We start from the raw sequence: 16,285 nt of genomic DNA on the forward strand, positions 1-16,285 counted from the left end.
TTTGATTTTTTTTTTTTTTTTGGAAGAGGGGTTTTATGAGGTACTTATTTATTAGTCAGTGTGCTTGTCTTGCTGTGGAGGTCAACACAGCAAGACAAGCAGCAAGAGTACCGTTATAGGTGTCTATATTTTAGACATCCCCCCAAAAAATCAATATCAGTTTAAGTGTACACTATATTTAGTATATTTTCACTGCTTAACCTTGCTGTCAGACAGCCTTTTCTGATAGGAAACCGCTGTTACATAAGCCAAATATCACTTTCTCCAAACCAACCGGAGTCCATTGGCAAATATCATTTTTTGCTGGTTGAGTTGCTGGTCTACCAGTGCCTAAGTTTATTAGTTTGTTTGTGTTATTTTGCCACTTCTGTGTTTTTAATGGTTAGCTTAGACTCACCGAAATCACACAACACAAACAAACTAACAGAACAGGACCGTAGTAGATCAGCAGCTCCCATGTTCTGCAAGATAAAATTACTGATTTCACAAAAGGAGTCTGGTTGAGTGAGAGAGAGTGATAGAAAAGGCTGTCTGATGGAAAGGTAAGGTGGTGAAAATAATCCAGATGCAACGTACACTTACCCTCATACTGATTTTCTTTGGTTGCTAACAGCTTGATTGCACGGGGCACTGCTGCACCACGGCCGCTGGATCTGATTCCAGCCAGCCCTACACAATGCCTGTGATTCCAGCAGACGTGCTGTAGCACGTCCCAGAAGCAGCTCTCTGTTCTGCTGCGCTTCAGATATTTGCCAAGTCTATTTTTACTGGATACAGCATCAAACTCAACAGAGCACATGCAACCAGTCAGTTTTCTAAATAAAAGACCATACGAAGACTAGCAATCGTAAAAACAGACCAAAAAGAAACTGTTTAACTACATAGCTTACTTATCTGTGGTAGAAGCACAAAAAGCAAAGAAAAATGACCAAATCAACAAAACCTGAGCAAGTAAACATAACCAGGTGGGCAAAACGCTTCGTTTCTGCAAAATTGCTGATAGACGGACGGATCAAAACCATGACATGCCCAGTGGAATCGAGGAGTGAAATACATTTAACTGTTGACCGCGTCCACAGTAGTAGGTTGCTTACGTTTTCTACTGATACTCCTCTCTGCTTCTCCAAACTGGGGGCGTTACAATGACTTTTTATAAATTCATCAAACAACCCCACTTCAAATAATCCAGACTATCCCTTTAAACAAACAGCCTCTCAGCCTGATGAGTTTTACTTTCCATTTATAGTCAGTGTTTATGACCATAGATATTGTACAATCCAGTTTGTCATGTTTTTCAGACATTATTTGCCAGTTACATAAAAATGTGCAGGGATATCATGTTTCTAAATTGAACTATCTGACATTATAATAATCATTACAATAAATTTGTTTGGGTTTTTTTGGTGGATTCTCTCTTTATGTGCTCTACGTACTTGTCAGTACAGAAGCACAAACAAACCAAAGGTAATTTTATGCCCAAACTGATGTTTCTGGATGTAAATGTTTTATGGAAAAAATATATATTGCTATATTTCTTGGCCAGGTCTTAACCGGTTTTCTTCATCAAGCCGTTACAGTTTACAGACCACGTGGTCTACTGTACTTATGGGATGTTACATAGTAAAGTCAATATCCCACAGATCAGGTCTGTTGTAGAGAAATATCTTTGAAGAAGTGGAATTTAAGTTGAATATGCACTGATACATCATGCAATCCCTTGTTAAGTGCCTTTTTAAAATGTTTACCGTCTGTTTGTGTGTCTGGGAACCTCAGGGGAAGTAGGAGTGCAATGGCTTTTTTATTGTCTAGTCAATGATTAACCTGAATCTGTTTCCCTTCAATCGCCATCAGACGGCTTTTTGCTTTTATCCGAAGCCTTTGTAAAGTCAGCCGGCCATTCATTGTTTGAATATGGTCTCTCCTCGCATCTTTATCTCTGTATGTTGAGTTTCTTTTACATTCATGTGTCATTTTTAGACCTGTTGGTTTTATTGCAGCTTCATGTACAAAATAGAAACCAGGAATAAATGGGATGGAAACTTGTAACTTGTTTTTCTCTTTTTTGAGTTTTACCACAGAGATTTAATCATTTATAAAATATATCCAAGCAAGATCATTCTGGTAGAATTGAAAAACTTTTCATGACTTTCTGATTTGTGGTTTTATAATGATAATTATATAAACGTTTCTAGATCCTGCTCTGAATGTTGCTGAATTAATCTGGGAAATAACTATATATTAGTCAGCTAAAATGATCTTGTTGTTTTTCATCCAGCTAAGTTAACTCTTCAAACAGAACTGGAGGAGTGATGGTGTAATCTTGTATTTTTAACAAGGGACAACAGCAAATTGGTGACTGATTGGCATCATGGCAACAGGGACAACAACTTTTCTCTCCATGTATCTATCTATATACAAGGGCTAAATGATTTTTGGAATAAATATCTAATTGCGATTATTTGGATTGATATTGCAGTATTGGAGGAAATTATATTTTTTATATCATTATTATGAAAAACATTAAAATTGATTATAGTGTGTTTTTTATGGGCTTCTGTATCAAACAGATGTTTTCTTAAGTCTCATTGACATCTCAGCAGCACAACTATATTTAATTTAAATTTGAATTTTGACACGTCATATTTTTTTTAATATATATGTATGTATGTTTTTCAGGGGGGGTTTTATACTTTTATTCATAGGACAGCTGAAGATACACAGGAAAACGGGAGAAAGAGTGTTGGAATGACACGCAGCAAATGGCTATAGGTAGGAGTTGAACCCACAGTCCCAGAACACGAGGCAAACACTCCACTAACTGAGCTATCAGGCCACCAATACGTCAGCTTTTATAAATATTGCGCCTCCAGTAATTTCAAACTTGCAACAGGCTGTACTGTGATTTTGATAAAAATAAAAAAAAATCAATTAATTGTTCAGCCCTACATAATAAACTCTATACAATAAAAAAAAATACTGTTAAATTTATAATTTTGCAAACTTTTTGGTAGTTAGAATTTTATTCAGGGTACAGGTGAGCAACAGGAAACTAAAGCAAAGGAAATCACATCTCAAACATATGTTACATTCAACAAAAAATATGAACTCCGGAAAAAAAAAACATCCAAAACTTTATGCTGTGCACACAAACGGTTTATTTCTCTCAGATTTTCTTCACAAATGTGTTCAAATCTGTGTTAGTGAGCACTTCCCCTTTGCCAAGATGATCCCTCCACCTGACAGGTGTGGTGTATAGAGATGTACATGATATCTTAAATTCTGCACATCAAACAGCAGGGTTATTTCACAGTTGTGCCTTGAACTGGTCACAATAGAAGCTCACAATAAAACTTTGCAACTCAAACCAAAGTTATCTAGACTGATTAATAGCACTACGGGCAAAATAGGAAAAGTATTTTGATTTTGTGGTGAACTGTTCCTTTAAAACAATTATCAGTATAGTTATAATTATCAATAAAGCTACCTGGTAAACATATTTAAGTAAAAAGAGCAATATTTCTGTCTTAGATGTAATGGAGTAGATATGGAGCAGCAGGAAACAGGAAGTACTTGAGTAAATGTACTTAGTTACATTCCATGCACACTTGTCCCTTTCACTCACTCACACACACACACATTCTGTTTGGGGAAGGAAGTATAGTTTGAAATTAAATATTAGCATTTTTAATATCCACTGTAGACAATCGGTTCAATTTAAATTAATTTCCAAAACCTGCAGAAAAATGAGACGTTTATTCAAGAAAAGTTGAGTAAACTTTGAGGAGTCAAAGTCTCTACGAACTGTTTTCTGCCTGGTGGCCATCAGATGGCGCTGTTGACCTCAGCCTGCCTGACGGAGCAGAGGCTGCTGGGACGTCATGATAATTTTATCATCTTTTCTCAGATCCAGGATCAAATCTCAGCCTGCAGAGTTTGAACGAGCGTCAGAAGAAGTGCCGAGAGGACCGAACTCCAGGTCTGAAATCCTGCAGGAGATTTTTGTTTTTTTCTCCTCAGAAACGGCTGATAAACTCTTGATGATGAAGAGCTGCTCGTTTTATTATTATGAAGAAGAGAGAGGGAGGTGGAGGGGGGGCGTTCCGTTTCGTGGTCCTGTAGGCCGATCTGCCGCTTCCTCCATTAGTGTCAGCTCATTACAGCCATTGTTAAACCAATTATAGAGGTGTTAATGGACGATGGAGGGCCTATTGGAATGAAAAGCGGCCCGCAGAGAGAGGATATGGCTAAATGTGTGTTGGGAAGAAAACGAGACCTTAAAGGAGCATTACACCAAGTAAAGATGCTTATTAAGAGGCGGACTGAGAGCTCGACGGCCAAAATTCAGAACTCATCCATCAGTGAACGCGGGGAATAAGTAAATAAACTAAATTAAAAGAGCATCAATGTCATATTTTGTATGAATATCACTAATGAAACCATGTATCAAAACATCATCACTTCTTGGTGATCCAAACTTACAAATCATCAAAAACATTTTTGTAGATCATGCAATACACATCTAGGCCCATTTTGAGTCTAAAATCTTTATTTTAAGGTTATATTCTAATTTATTGGAAATAAGTAGATGGCACTCAGCAAAGATCTGGAAAAAGTCTCAAGTCTCAGGGTTAAAGATTTCCCACTGGCACTTTAAGGCAGCAAAAATTATGGATAAAATCATCAGAATTACAGATGGAACAAAAATATCCCACATTTGAATCAGCACCCAAATATTTCCCAAACAAGAGAAGAATCTTTTTATTTATCCTCTTACAGTTTATTTATTTGTATATTTGAAACATTTTGAAGGTTTGTTTGGCTTTTAAGGACCTTTTGTTTCATTTTAATGGCGCTGATGGGAAATGTGAGGCTGGATTTAAATCAGAATAAATGTTTTGGATTAGCTGATGGTTTTTATCTTCCTCTTCAGGTTTTAAATTACGCACCAAATGAGCTCCTATCTTCTGTGGGAATTTATCAATCCGCTCAATCCTTTTGAATTATTGTGATTATTATCATCAGAAGCTGCAGGTGAGTTTCCTGACCTTTATAGTTACAAGTATAGATGAAAAAAAGGAAAGCTCATCTCTTTCAGGCTTAATTACATCATTACAGACACTGAGGTGTCAGATCACTCCACGTGTTAATCGACTTGACAGCGTTTTGCAAACAGGCGATAATCGCTGCGTCTTTACAGGTGATGTGACGGTCTGGAGAGAGTCTGACAGGCCCACAGGTCTACAGGTACACGAACCATCACAGAGCTGCAGCTGGAATACGAAGATGAGGATTGACTCATAACTCGGTGGTAAAAGAAAATGTGAAGTCATCATGTCATTGATGATTAAAGTAAAATAAGAAGTATCCTGAAGACGAACTTTTCCTGAAGGCATCACAGACATAATAAGGTGGAGGCCAGAGATCATCCCTTCTCGTGTTGTTAAACTTTTTACCAAAATCTTCCCATGTCATATAAAATACTCCGACGCTGAATCTGCTGTTTTATACTAAAATGTCTCTTTGTGCTGTTTTGGTGCGTTTTCACGCGGATCTAGCTGACTGTACCTTCCTGTTATTTCTTATTTCCTCAGTCTCTTTTTTTTTTTTCTCACAGTCTAATCCTCCCGTCGACCTCCCGCCTGCGCATCAATTACATGTCCATTGAGTGGCCATTAGGCGGAGGCATTGACATTCACGGCCTCCGTCTGCTCCGAGGCCGATGTGTATTCCGCAACACAGGACTCCGGCCTTCTGCATTACACCAGGATTACATTATTTATTGTATTTCTCTGTGGCGGCGGGCCGTGAAGGCCTCTTTGGAGGAAAAAAAGAAGGGAGAAGTTACCAAGGAAGCAGGTCTGTCTCTTTCAACCGAGCCAAATTTACGCACCGATTACGCACAAGAGCTCCCAGAATACTGCAAGTGAGCCAAATGGAACTGAATAAAATTTAGATTAAATGTAAATTATGTTGAATAATAGCACTATAGTCTTGGGTTTAGTTCAGTTTAGTTATTTCTCAGGGTTGGTGAATATTAAGAAACATAACAGTAAATATACCCAACAGGCTCAAGGAGATTTAATTTACGCACAAAAAACAAACTGTCTCGTATTCTTGTATGCTTTATGTTTTTGTATTGATCTTGTTTTACCTAATTATTTTGTGCCAGTAGTATTCCTCTCTGCGGCAAAAGTCCGTTTAAATGAGTCTGTAGAGGTCTGTCGGTGGTGGTGGGGACAGTGTTTCTGATTAGGATCTCTGATGTTCTGATACTCTTCTTCTGCTCTTTTGGTAGTCAAATATTTTCGTGATAGTCGTGATTTTTTTCCAGGAAAATATTTGACTATCAAAACCCAGAATCTGTAATAAATTCGGCGGTTACAACAATTAAGGCCTCATATAAAAGTGTTAAAAGGCTCAAAAGGCCCCAGAGAAGTGATAGCCGAGGGAATTAACGACTTTCACGCCCCTTCACACACACACACACACACACACACACACACACACACACACACGCACACACACACACACACGCACGCACACACACACACACCACAAAACTGCCTCTTCACCAAAATAAAAAAGTATAGACCAATATGTAGTTTTTTGTTGTTATAATTTTTTCCCCTCAAACAAAACTAAATATTACGCTGATCACGTGGAACAATGGCACTTTTTGGGATAAATAAGGTTTTACATCTCAGGCTCTTTAGCAGCCAATCAGCAAACACAATATGACATTGTTGCTACAAATGTACATGAAACAATCATTTTGATTGGTCTGATACAATCACTGGTCCTAAAACTGGCGTATGACGTGTTGATTTTCTCTTTTTAGTACTAGAGCTAAAACAACAAAGGTGCAACACCAGAAACACGCAGAATGCAGGATGTTGGATTTTATTTATTGTTTGAATTTTAAACAAAAATATTTTCATAATACAAGTACAATGGGTTTTGACTGAGTACCTGTTGCATTCAGGTGTAGTGGGACAAAAAAGTTTAAAATGTGACATGTTTCTGTCTTTCAATCATTTATATTTTATTTTGTAAGGTTTATACATTAGTGTTGCCCTCAAAAAGAAGTACATAACACAATTGTTAGACCCAGGCAACAATCAGACTAACAAACAAACAAAAAGACAAGGAACAACACAAACACAGATCATCATCCTCTACATGTTACTGAATAAATAAGACTTTAAACTCTGGGGATCACTTGGATCCCAAAGATACAAAATCTTTTCATAGAACATTTTTCTGTCACCAGGTACCATAAAATCAGGAGCTACTATGCTACTGTGTCATATTGCAGACATTTTTAGTTTGTGTTACTTAAAAAACATTAAACATGATGCAGTGAGTCCATGTCTGCTCCAGAACATCGCTGCTTCACACAAACAAGCACAAAGACATGAGTCTTTGCCACACACACACATACACACAGTGATAGTAAGGGAAAGGGAATATTATCATTTTGAATACACTGTTAAAAGAAAGTTTTCCAAAGTGTTGGGGCTGCCTTAAACTTTTAAGCTGACTGAATTTGAAGAGATATGTTGACGTAATTTTGTGATGATTCAAAACAAATATTTTTTTCTAGTCAAATAAACTTTATTTATTCAGTTGTCTTTGAGAAAACACGTTCAGTAAGCTTAAGATATTAAGTTAAACCAACTAGCTGTTCAGTCACACTGATAAACATTACAAACACATTTGATTTTTTTTTACATTTTCTCATTTTGAAGAGTCAGTTCCTCTTTTTACATAAGAAACTAAGAGCTGCAGCTGCTCCTGTTTGAGCTACTTTCTCCAAACTCTGGTAAAAAATACAATATGTGAACCTTCTTATTTAATTTTATATGTAAGGGGGTAAAAAGATGAATTCAATACTAACCTTTATTATTAAAGGCAATGTTGTTATTTTGTGAAAACAAGCAGCCATGACTCTTCTTTAATTATATTAGAGACACACTGTCGACATGGTTTCTTTAAACAATGCATGCTGGGAAGTCTGCTAACATGCTGCTCATGTTTCTTTAGAAACTTAATTTAATAAGTTGATTGAACTCTGTACAGTACATTCATTCAGCTTATTATTTCCAGCCAAAATACCTCAAGTTAGAGCAACTCATTTATTTCTGTTCTGAAAATAAATACTAGAAATGCTCAGTTTAAATGAATTGAACACACGTGTATATTTTCATTAAGTCATTGAGAAAATATTAGTTAATTCCACTAAATACCTGTATGACTATTTCTACAGTGACAGTATGACATCAAGAAAACTGATTTTTAGTTATTTTTCTTGATCATCTACCGAAAGTGTCCCAAATTCCCAGACTTCATCCTGTTATGTGCAGAAATCTGCAGAAAAACGAGACGCTTATTCCAGAAAAGATGAATTTTTGAATATTAGATTGAAAGGAATCTTTATTTTGGTTCAAATACTTTTACCTATTTCATAACCTGTTTGATGATGAACTTTCTGACCACGTCAACATGAACTTCACTGCTCTTATATTTAAAATAAAATTAAAAAAAAATCCACTCAGCTCTGTCACTGGGGGATTATGGGACATGTCTCTCGTCCGGGTGGCCCCGCAGGGTCAATATACAGCACGCCAGGGGGCCACATCGGCCTTTTTGCGGGGCCCTTCCTGATCCGAACACGGTATTCAAATGTGCGGCGCGGGGCGGGACCCAGCGGCACCTTATAAGAGCAGGACGTGCAGGTTTCTACAGTGTATCTGCGCGCTGCTCCTCCGCCTGCTGCCGCACGCAGGAGGCCACAAGAAGAAGAAGGAGAAGAAAGGAAGAAGTGAACATCTATCGAACCACAACAAGATTAAACGTTATGAAACAATGGATGACTGACAAATAAGAAATACTGACTTTACTCGTCAGGAGCAGCGCGACGCAGCACTCTTTGATTTTTGTGACTCTAGAAAGTTTCTTCCTCTTCCTTTCTTGGCAAAAAGGAGACACATTTCTGCTTGGATTTTTCTCCCGAAAATTTTCAACGTTGCGAAGGATTTAATATTTACTTCTGGCATTTTGAAAAGAAAAAAAAAGTCCGGTCATAGATAAGTTTTTCTCCTCCAAAGACTTGTGTTGGGGATGTTGAGCTCTGTGAAGATGGAAGCCCATGATCTACCAGAGTGGAATACTTTCTACAGCGAGGCCAGTGAGGTAAAGACTCCATCAAACAACAAAAATAACAATAAATATATTAAAAAACTACTACTTAAAAAAAAATCCTGGGACTGTAAAGAAGTTTAAGGTTTTTCTTGGAAGTAAAAAAAAAAGAGCAGACAACACTTGGCGCATTTGCGCACATTTTCAACGGGACTGTGACCGAAAAACGGCAGCAACAGTATGATAAATTATGAAAGAATATTAATATATGATTTGACAATTACGTCTTAAGCAACTATAGACATATTATAAGGGGGCCATAAGAATTAAAATAACTAAATAAGACAGATACACTCAGTATCAATGCGCATTTTTTCCAGGAATGTAAGAAATACCGTTAGGAGAAAATGCTTTTAGAAAGCCCCGAAAGAATTCTTATATTCTTATTCCGAAAAATTTTACAGCAAAATAAAACAAAATAAAATAAACCTCATTAAATAAATAGAAACATTGTAGGCCTGCAGAAGAAAAAAAGAGGGGAAAAAGCAACAGGCAGGCTTTCACAAGCCACTAAATCATTACGTCGATTTTTACATTTTTACTTCAGTCATTGATTCTTGTAGCTTAACATCCTAAATATATATATTTCTAAATATTCAGGTGTAATATTTTAAAGTTACTTGTTCATCAGTAGACTGTAATCTGTCCTCCTTTGTGTCCCGCAGCCGTTAAAGTGTCGCGACAATTCAGCTGTGAATGTAACAAGACTTTTATCTCACTAATTGAATTAGAGTTAATTCCATCAGCAGCTTCAGTTTCTCACCTCAGCTCGACCTGATGAAATTACCGACAAGAAGAAAAGAGTCTGATAATATTTAACCAGCGATCAGTGAACGGGCCGAGGTATACCAGCAAAATCCCCCCGTGGATCCTCTTGATCCACTTATTTAATACTTCACTAAAGCTGGAGAAATTTAATATCCTTATGATTATATTTTTAATTAACACAAGACAAACTAAAGCAGGACGGAATCAAATTCTTCAAGCTGAGCAGAAATATTGAACATTTGGTTTTACTTGTTTTTTCCACGGAGGCAGCAGAGGAGGAGGCCGTCTGAGCCGAGAGGCACCATGACGCGCTTTTTACGCATTTTCAGGTTTAACATCGCCGTGTGAAATCCAGGTCCTCTCTGCGCACTGAGGGCCTCATTGTGCATTGATAAGGAGCCACTTTTTACATTTAAACCAGAGTTCAACCACTTCACTCTCACATTTGAGTAAATATTTTATCAATGACATCTATTTTAGTGCACAAATTTAAATTAGAATCAGTTAAAAACGGCTTAACTGTTTATGTTATTTGTTTTCTAACTGTTAAAAATTAAAGGTGAAGGATATTTAATTATATTTAATTATTTACACTGACTCCGAGAGATTGAGGTTGTTTGTGTGTGAGCTGATGTTTCCTCTGCAGTGTTTTCTTGTCAATAAGCAGATGTTTTTGTGTTCCTCTCCAGATGTATTCCTCTCCCAGCACCATGAACTCTGCTCTGGGCTCCATGGGCTCCATGGGCACCATCAACAGTTACATCAACCTGAACCCGGCCACCGCCTCCCCTGCAGGCATGAACATGGCGTACCCGAGCTCCAGCCTCAGTGGCTCCCCGCTGGCGTCCATGGGCTCGGGGCCCAGTCACATGTCCCTGTCCCCGGTGGCCTCATCCCTCAGCTCAGGCCCTCTGACTCAGCTGGGCCCCGCCGCTCCGGGTTCCCTCAGCTCCTTGTCCCACTACCAGAACATGGGCCAGTCCGTCAGCCAGTTGGGGTACCCCACCACCGCAAGCCTGAGCCGTGCCGGGCCCAAGGACATCCCCCCAAAGCCGTACCGCCGCTCCCTGACGCATGCCAAGCCGCCGTACTCCTACATCTCCCTCATCACCATGGCGATCCAGCAGAGCGGCAGCAAGATGCTCACACTGAACGAGATCTACCAGTGGATCATGGACCTGTTCCCCTACTACCGCGAGAACCAGCAGCGCTGGCAGAACTCCATCCGCCACTCGCTCTCCTTCAACGACTGCTTCGTGAAGGTCGCCCGCTCGCCAGACAAGCCGGGTAAAGGGTCATACTGGACGCTCCACCCGCAGTCCGGGAACATGTTCGAGAACGGCTGCTACCTGCGGCGCCAGAAACGCTTCAAGATCGAGGACAAGCTGGCGAAAAAGGGAGGCAAGAACCAGGAGGGCTCTGGGAAAGGAGGCCACGGTGGAGATCACCTGGTGGAGGACCACAGCCCCACAGGAGGGTCAGAGGGCGCTGACTCCGCCCATTCTGACAACTCCCACCCCGGCTCCTCTGATGACCAGCCGCATCCACGAAACTCCTTGGTTCCTCTGGACTGCCCTCCGCTGTCCTCCTCACACCTCCACAGCCCGCCCGTCTCCATCCCTCCGTCCTCCTCCACCTCCTCCACCTCCATCCCTCCGTCCTCCCTGTCCCTCTCCGCAACCTCCTCCTCCCCCAACCCGCTCCTCCACTCCCAGTCTTTAGTGGGAGGCGCCCACCTCCTGCCAAGCACCATGCAGCACCACATGGACCTACAGAGCGACGCCCTCAAGTCCCTGGACCCCCACTACAACTTCAACCACCCATTCTCCATCACCAACCTCATGTCCAACGAGCAGAAGATGGACCTCAAGTCCTACCAGGACCAGGTCATGGCCTACAACAGCTACACCGGCGGCTCCCCAGTGGGCGCCAAGCAGATCTACGACAGCCCGGGACCCGCCAGCATGGACTCAGGCGCTTACTACCAAACTCTGTACAGCCGCTCGGTGCTCAACGCCTCCTAATATGGACACACACCTCCACCCACACACACACCTGTCTGTAGAGGTGAGCCAAGATGGAGACTTCTCTTCCTCTCTAAAATGGACACCAGCTCTCTTTATCTTCCTCTTTCTGTCTCTCCCCCTCTCTGGCTCACGTCCAGCGGCCTTGGAAGAGACTCACAACTAAAATCTAAAATGGCCGTCGTGTTTGAGGGGCAAAAGAACATTTTTTTTCTCTCTCTCTCTCTCTCTTTCACCACCTCTGACGGACCAGACAGGCTGGTTACACGGAGGTCAGAAAAGAGAAGCTGGACGATGAGAAGTCATGAAGACATTTGACTGTGTAAGTCTGATCCTGTCACAGGAGCTCTGCACATGATGAAATTGGCTTTGTACAAAATGTAAATAGAGGTAATGTGGGGGGAAAAAGGATATTTGCATTTATTTATGAAGGGAATAAATTTTAATATATCTTGTATAGCGCTCTGTTGACCAGTTACAACCCCAATGTGAGTTTGTTTTCTTTTGTTTTTAACCCAGAGAAGTTTCAGGTTACTGCCCAGGCAGGTGTTACTGCAGCGGGAGACAGTTTTTACTTTGTGTTACAGCATTTCACACTTGGTTCCGTCATTGCTGTCAGGTTAAGCATCCGTCAATGTAAGTGTAGCTTGTTATTTTTGGTTGATATGAAGAAAAAAAAAAAGCCATTTTGTCCTTGCTGGAGCTCAGAGGGAACAGAAGTTTAAACAGCCAGAGGGAAAGAGGCAAAGAAACTGTGGTAAAAAACAAACAAACATAAAACCTAAAAAAAAAAAAAACATGTAATTTTTGTGTTTTTTTCATTTCCGGTTGTTACCTAAAACCAAACGGTTCTCATCAGACTGTAACATTCTGAAAAGCAGATAGCGGGTGAGGTGCATGGGGGAGTTCAGTCAGTTACTAAAACAGTGGAGGGGAGGAGAGATGCACTATGGGAGGATTTACATACAGTACTTTGCACTATAGAGCTCCCACTGGCCAGGTGGGCTGATAGTGTGTGTGTTTGTGTGTGTTACAACCCCCTTCTTACACTGTCAATGCATCAGCTCAGTGGGATCAGTGTAACAACATCAAAGGGTGTCACATAACCCTCACTGTCCCAAAAAAAAAAAAAAAAAAAAAAAAAAACATTAAAAAGTGCCTTTTCTTCAAACGACTGCTGATCTGATAAGAGATCAATGTATCGACAATCTATTGAAGGATTATTGTGAGAAGCAGCAGAGGACGCAGAAGTTTCAGGTCACATGATGATGTCCTTTGTGGAGCATATTTTAGTTTCAAAGAGTCTTTTATTTAAGCTATGTTGCTTTTCAAACTTTGAAAGTGTGCTGATATAATATATTGTTTTTTTCGTTGTTTTTGTTGTTTCTGTTGGTTTAAATGTGATTAAAATGATTCATGTTTCATTTTTCTTATTAAAAAGGCAAAAAATGTGGGGAGAAACGGTGCATTTGTTTATTCTTTTCCACCGGTGTTAAAAGAGCCATATGTGACAGTTGTGTGTCCAAGAATGAGGAGCCATAGGCTGTATATTAAATAAGCTGAAATCCTATTTGATATACGATCTATGGTTAAAGTCAGTCGTTTTCCCACCTGCCCCCTCCTCCTCAGACTTGAGAAAGCTCAGGCAGGCTGCAGGGACGCTGCAGGAGGGTAAGACAAGTGTCACGTTGTAAACTGACAATAATAAGCAACAACGAGTCCTGTACTGTCAGGTGATCACCTCTTTATAACTGTTAGTTGTCTGTCAATGTAAAGTCAAGCTTCTAATCCTGAAAACAAAAGCCAACTGCTCTGAAAATACACACTCCATGAACATTTTTGATCAATTTTACCATCTTCAAAGATTATTAATGATTTCTTATGAATTATAAACAGAAACTCATTCAATCAACATTCAACATTAATTTGAACTCTCATTAATATGAAACAGGCAAACAGACACACAGTCACAGGCTGAGAACAGAAGTTGTTCTGATGTTGTCAGAGAACCCAGTATTTCAACTTAGCTTGTTTCCTTAATCTCTCATGAAATATCATGGTCATTTATGATTTACTACAGCAAAAATATTACGAAAAGTAAACTCAAAAACATTATTAAGTAGCTCGTTATCTGCCATCACAACTGACAATTTACCATCAGACCTCCTCCTTTTCCCTTCAGGCTCCTCCGTGGTCTTCTTCTCTCTGTTTTATGGCAGACTGCAGTTATTGCTTTTGAGATTGCACACTGCCATCATCAACGTCACTGGATTGTTGCATCACGTTCTAGCTGAAGTTCTTGGCAACTTTGGGAGAAAAATGGACATGTTTTAAATAATGAGGGGGACATGTCCCCTGGACCCCTCCGTAAAATCTACGCCTGTGGTCAGCGTGGACACAAGCTGAGCCAAAAATAAATCAAACACTGAAAGCTGTCTCACTGTACATTCAGTGTCAACAAGGATGTAGTGTTCATTTTGTAAATTATTTTTAAAATTAAGACTTGGTCTGAGTCCTGTGATCAAGAGGCTGTTAGCTTTTGTCACATTCCTTTCTATTTTTAATCTTTAATGGACTAAAACTGGATATTTTAGTCCCGTCTTAGTCAAAGAAAACCATGAACATTTCATAAAATGTTCATGACATGAGTGTCTGTCTGTGTGTTTCACCAGCTTCATTGTTTCCAAGAACTTTCTTAAAACCATAATATGCAACATTTTCCAAAAAAACAAAAAACAAACAATGTACAGACCCATATAAACATAATCCCATTACTTATGGCTCACTTTCAGTGTGTGGTGGTGTTTGCATCTGCAGAGATCCTGCCCTCTGCCCGTATTTCCTTATTTTCTCATGATCTTACTGTGCTCGGGACGTTCTCACCAACAGAAAACGTTGCTATTTGACGTTCTGAGACTCAACAATCAACCGTCTTTCTGGTGTGTTTACAATCAACTCAGACAAATCCTACAGATTCTATCCTTAAAACTTTTCAAAATCATAAAAAACACCTCTATCAGCTTTCACATGTAAAAATTACTTAAGAATATTAGAACGTTTAGTAATTTCACGTACTTTAAAAGTCAGTGAATGCAGCACATGCTGTGACAACAAATAGGCCATTTCCCAGCAGCCATTTTGACATGTAATAGAGTCGGGGTGCTACACTTCTTTACTATTTCATATCAATATGGCTGCTGTGAAAACGGTCTTTTGCTCTCATTAAAATCAGGTAAATATAAGTTTCTAGATCCTGCAGGATCCCGATGCGTCGTCCCTGTCAATCAGTCAATCGGGACTCTTTTTTTTCACCTGGCTGGCGAGGCGAGGCCGTGCAGCAGGAATAGCAGCGTCTTGTTGAAACAGCTCCTGACCAAATGACTGTGGTGTGTGACATGTAGGACTGCTAGACTAAACACGGCTGGATCACACTGAGAGCCTCAAAGCAGACCTCTGCACAGGCCATCGGCCCCGAGCGTCTCACACACACACACACACACACACACACACACACGCGCAGCGAGACCCGGACCACTCCAAAAACTACTGCCCTGCCTGTGACCCTGCACTGGAAAAATGATCAGCAAGTCAACAAAACAAAAACAGGGAGAATATTTAATCTTTAACTTTTACTGTGTCTGCCCGGCCTCCGACCAATCAGATCCTTTTCTGTTTGCCCCAAATAAACTGTAGACATAAAACACTTTTCTCAGGAAAGGGTGACTAAACATCAGCTGAAGTTTAGAAACCTGCTGAATCAATAAGACGAACTATTGATGCACATGAAAATGTTGCAAATTATGATTTTAAAAGTTCACCTCAGAATCACATATATCACATATTTTCCCTCTTATCTGTAGTGCTATTTATCATCTAGATTGTTTTGGAGTGAGTCGCAGAGTTTCGGCTGCAGAGATGTCTGCCTTCTCTCCAATATAATGGGACTAAATGACACAAGAAAACACAAAAATATATATATCCAAACAACACAAAAGCAATGCTTCTTTCTAGAAATTATGACCTGATTACTCAGGATAATCCACAAACCTTGTTGTGAGCAGCTTCATGTAGAAGGCTAACTATTTTCTTTCTCCCGAACTACAACCACCAACCGTTTCAGCACGCTGAAGGAACCGTGCATCTACTCATGGATGAGAGGCTAGTGTTCGTAACTCGCATAGTGCAAGTTCACACTTCACAGAAGAAAAGCTCAAAGTTCAGTTCACACAGACTGAAATGAACTAGTCTGCAGTAAATTCCTCACTTAAAAAAATAGAATTGGATGGAGTCTATAT

At 39.9% G+C, this 16,285-nt stretch overlaps 1 protein-coding gene and 1 long non-coding RNA gene across 2 annotated transcripts; both read left to right on the forward strand.

Annotated features, from left to right (window-relative positions):
- The first annotated feature begins 2,669 nt into the window (after positions 1–2,669).
- LOC146328486 (uncharacterized) lies at positions 2,670–5,286 on the forward strand. The gene is made up of 3 exons (XR_014769943.1): positions 2,670–2,769; positions 3,905–3,976; positions 5,198–5,286. It is a non-coding gene; the product is annotated as an uncharacterized LOC146328486 (long non-coding RNA).
- A 3,453-nt stretch (positions 5,287–8,739) lies between these two features.
- On the forward strand, positions 8,740–13,451 carry foxa3 (forkhead box A3). Its single transcript, XM_084717517.1, has 2 exons — positions 8,740–9,192; positions 10,656–13,451. Exons 1-2 carry the CDS (start codon positions 9,121–9,123, stop codon positions 11,988–11,990), a joined length of 1,407 nt encoding a protein of 468 aa, XP_084573643.1. The 5' UTR covers positions 8,740–9,120; the 3' UTR covers positions 11,991–13,451.
- The last annotated feature ends 2,834 nt before the right edge of the window (positions 13,452–16,285 follow it).

Source organism: Lutjanus erythropterus, chromosome 4, assembly GCF_056507025.1.
Source record: "Lutjanus erythropterus isolate fLutEry1 chromosome 4, fLutEry1.hap2, whole genome shotgun sequence".
Lineage (NCBI taxonomy): Eukaryota > Metazoa > Chordata > Actinopteri > Lutjaniformes > Lutjanidae > Lutjanus > Lutjanus erythropterus.

What these genes read in the sequence shown, in the direction of transcription:
- foxa3 (XM_084717517.1), top strand. Translation starts at nt 9,121, where the DNA reads ATGTTGAGCTCTGTGAAGATGGAAGCCCATGATCTACCAGAGTGGAAT. An exon ending in TCTACAGCGAGGCCAGTGAG is followed by an intron (nt 9,193 to 10,655) that starts GTAAAGACTCCA and finishes GTTCCTCTCCAG; the next exon opens with ATGTATTCCTCTCCCAGCAC.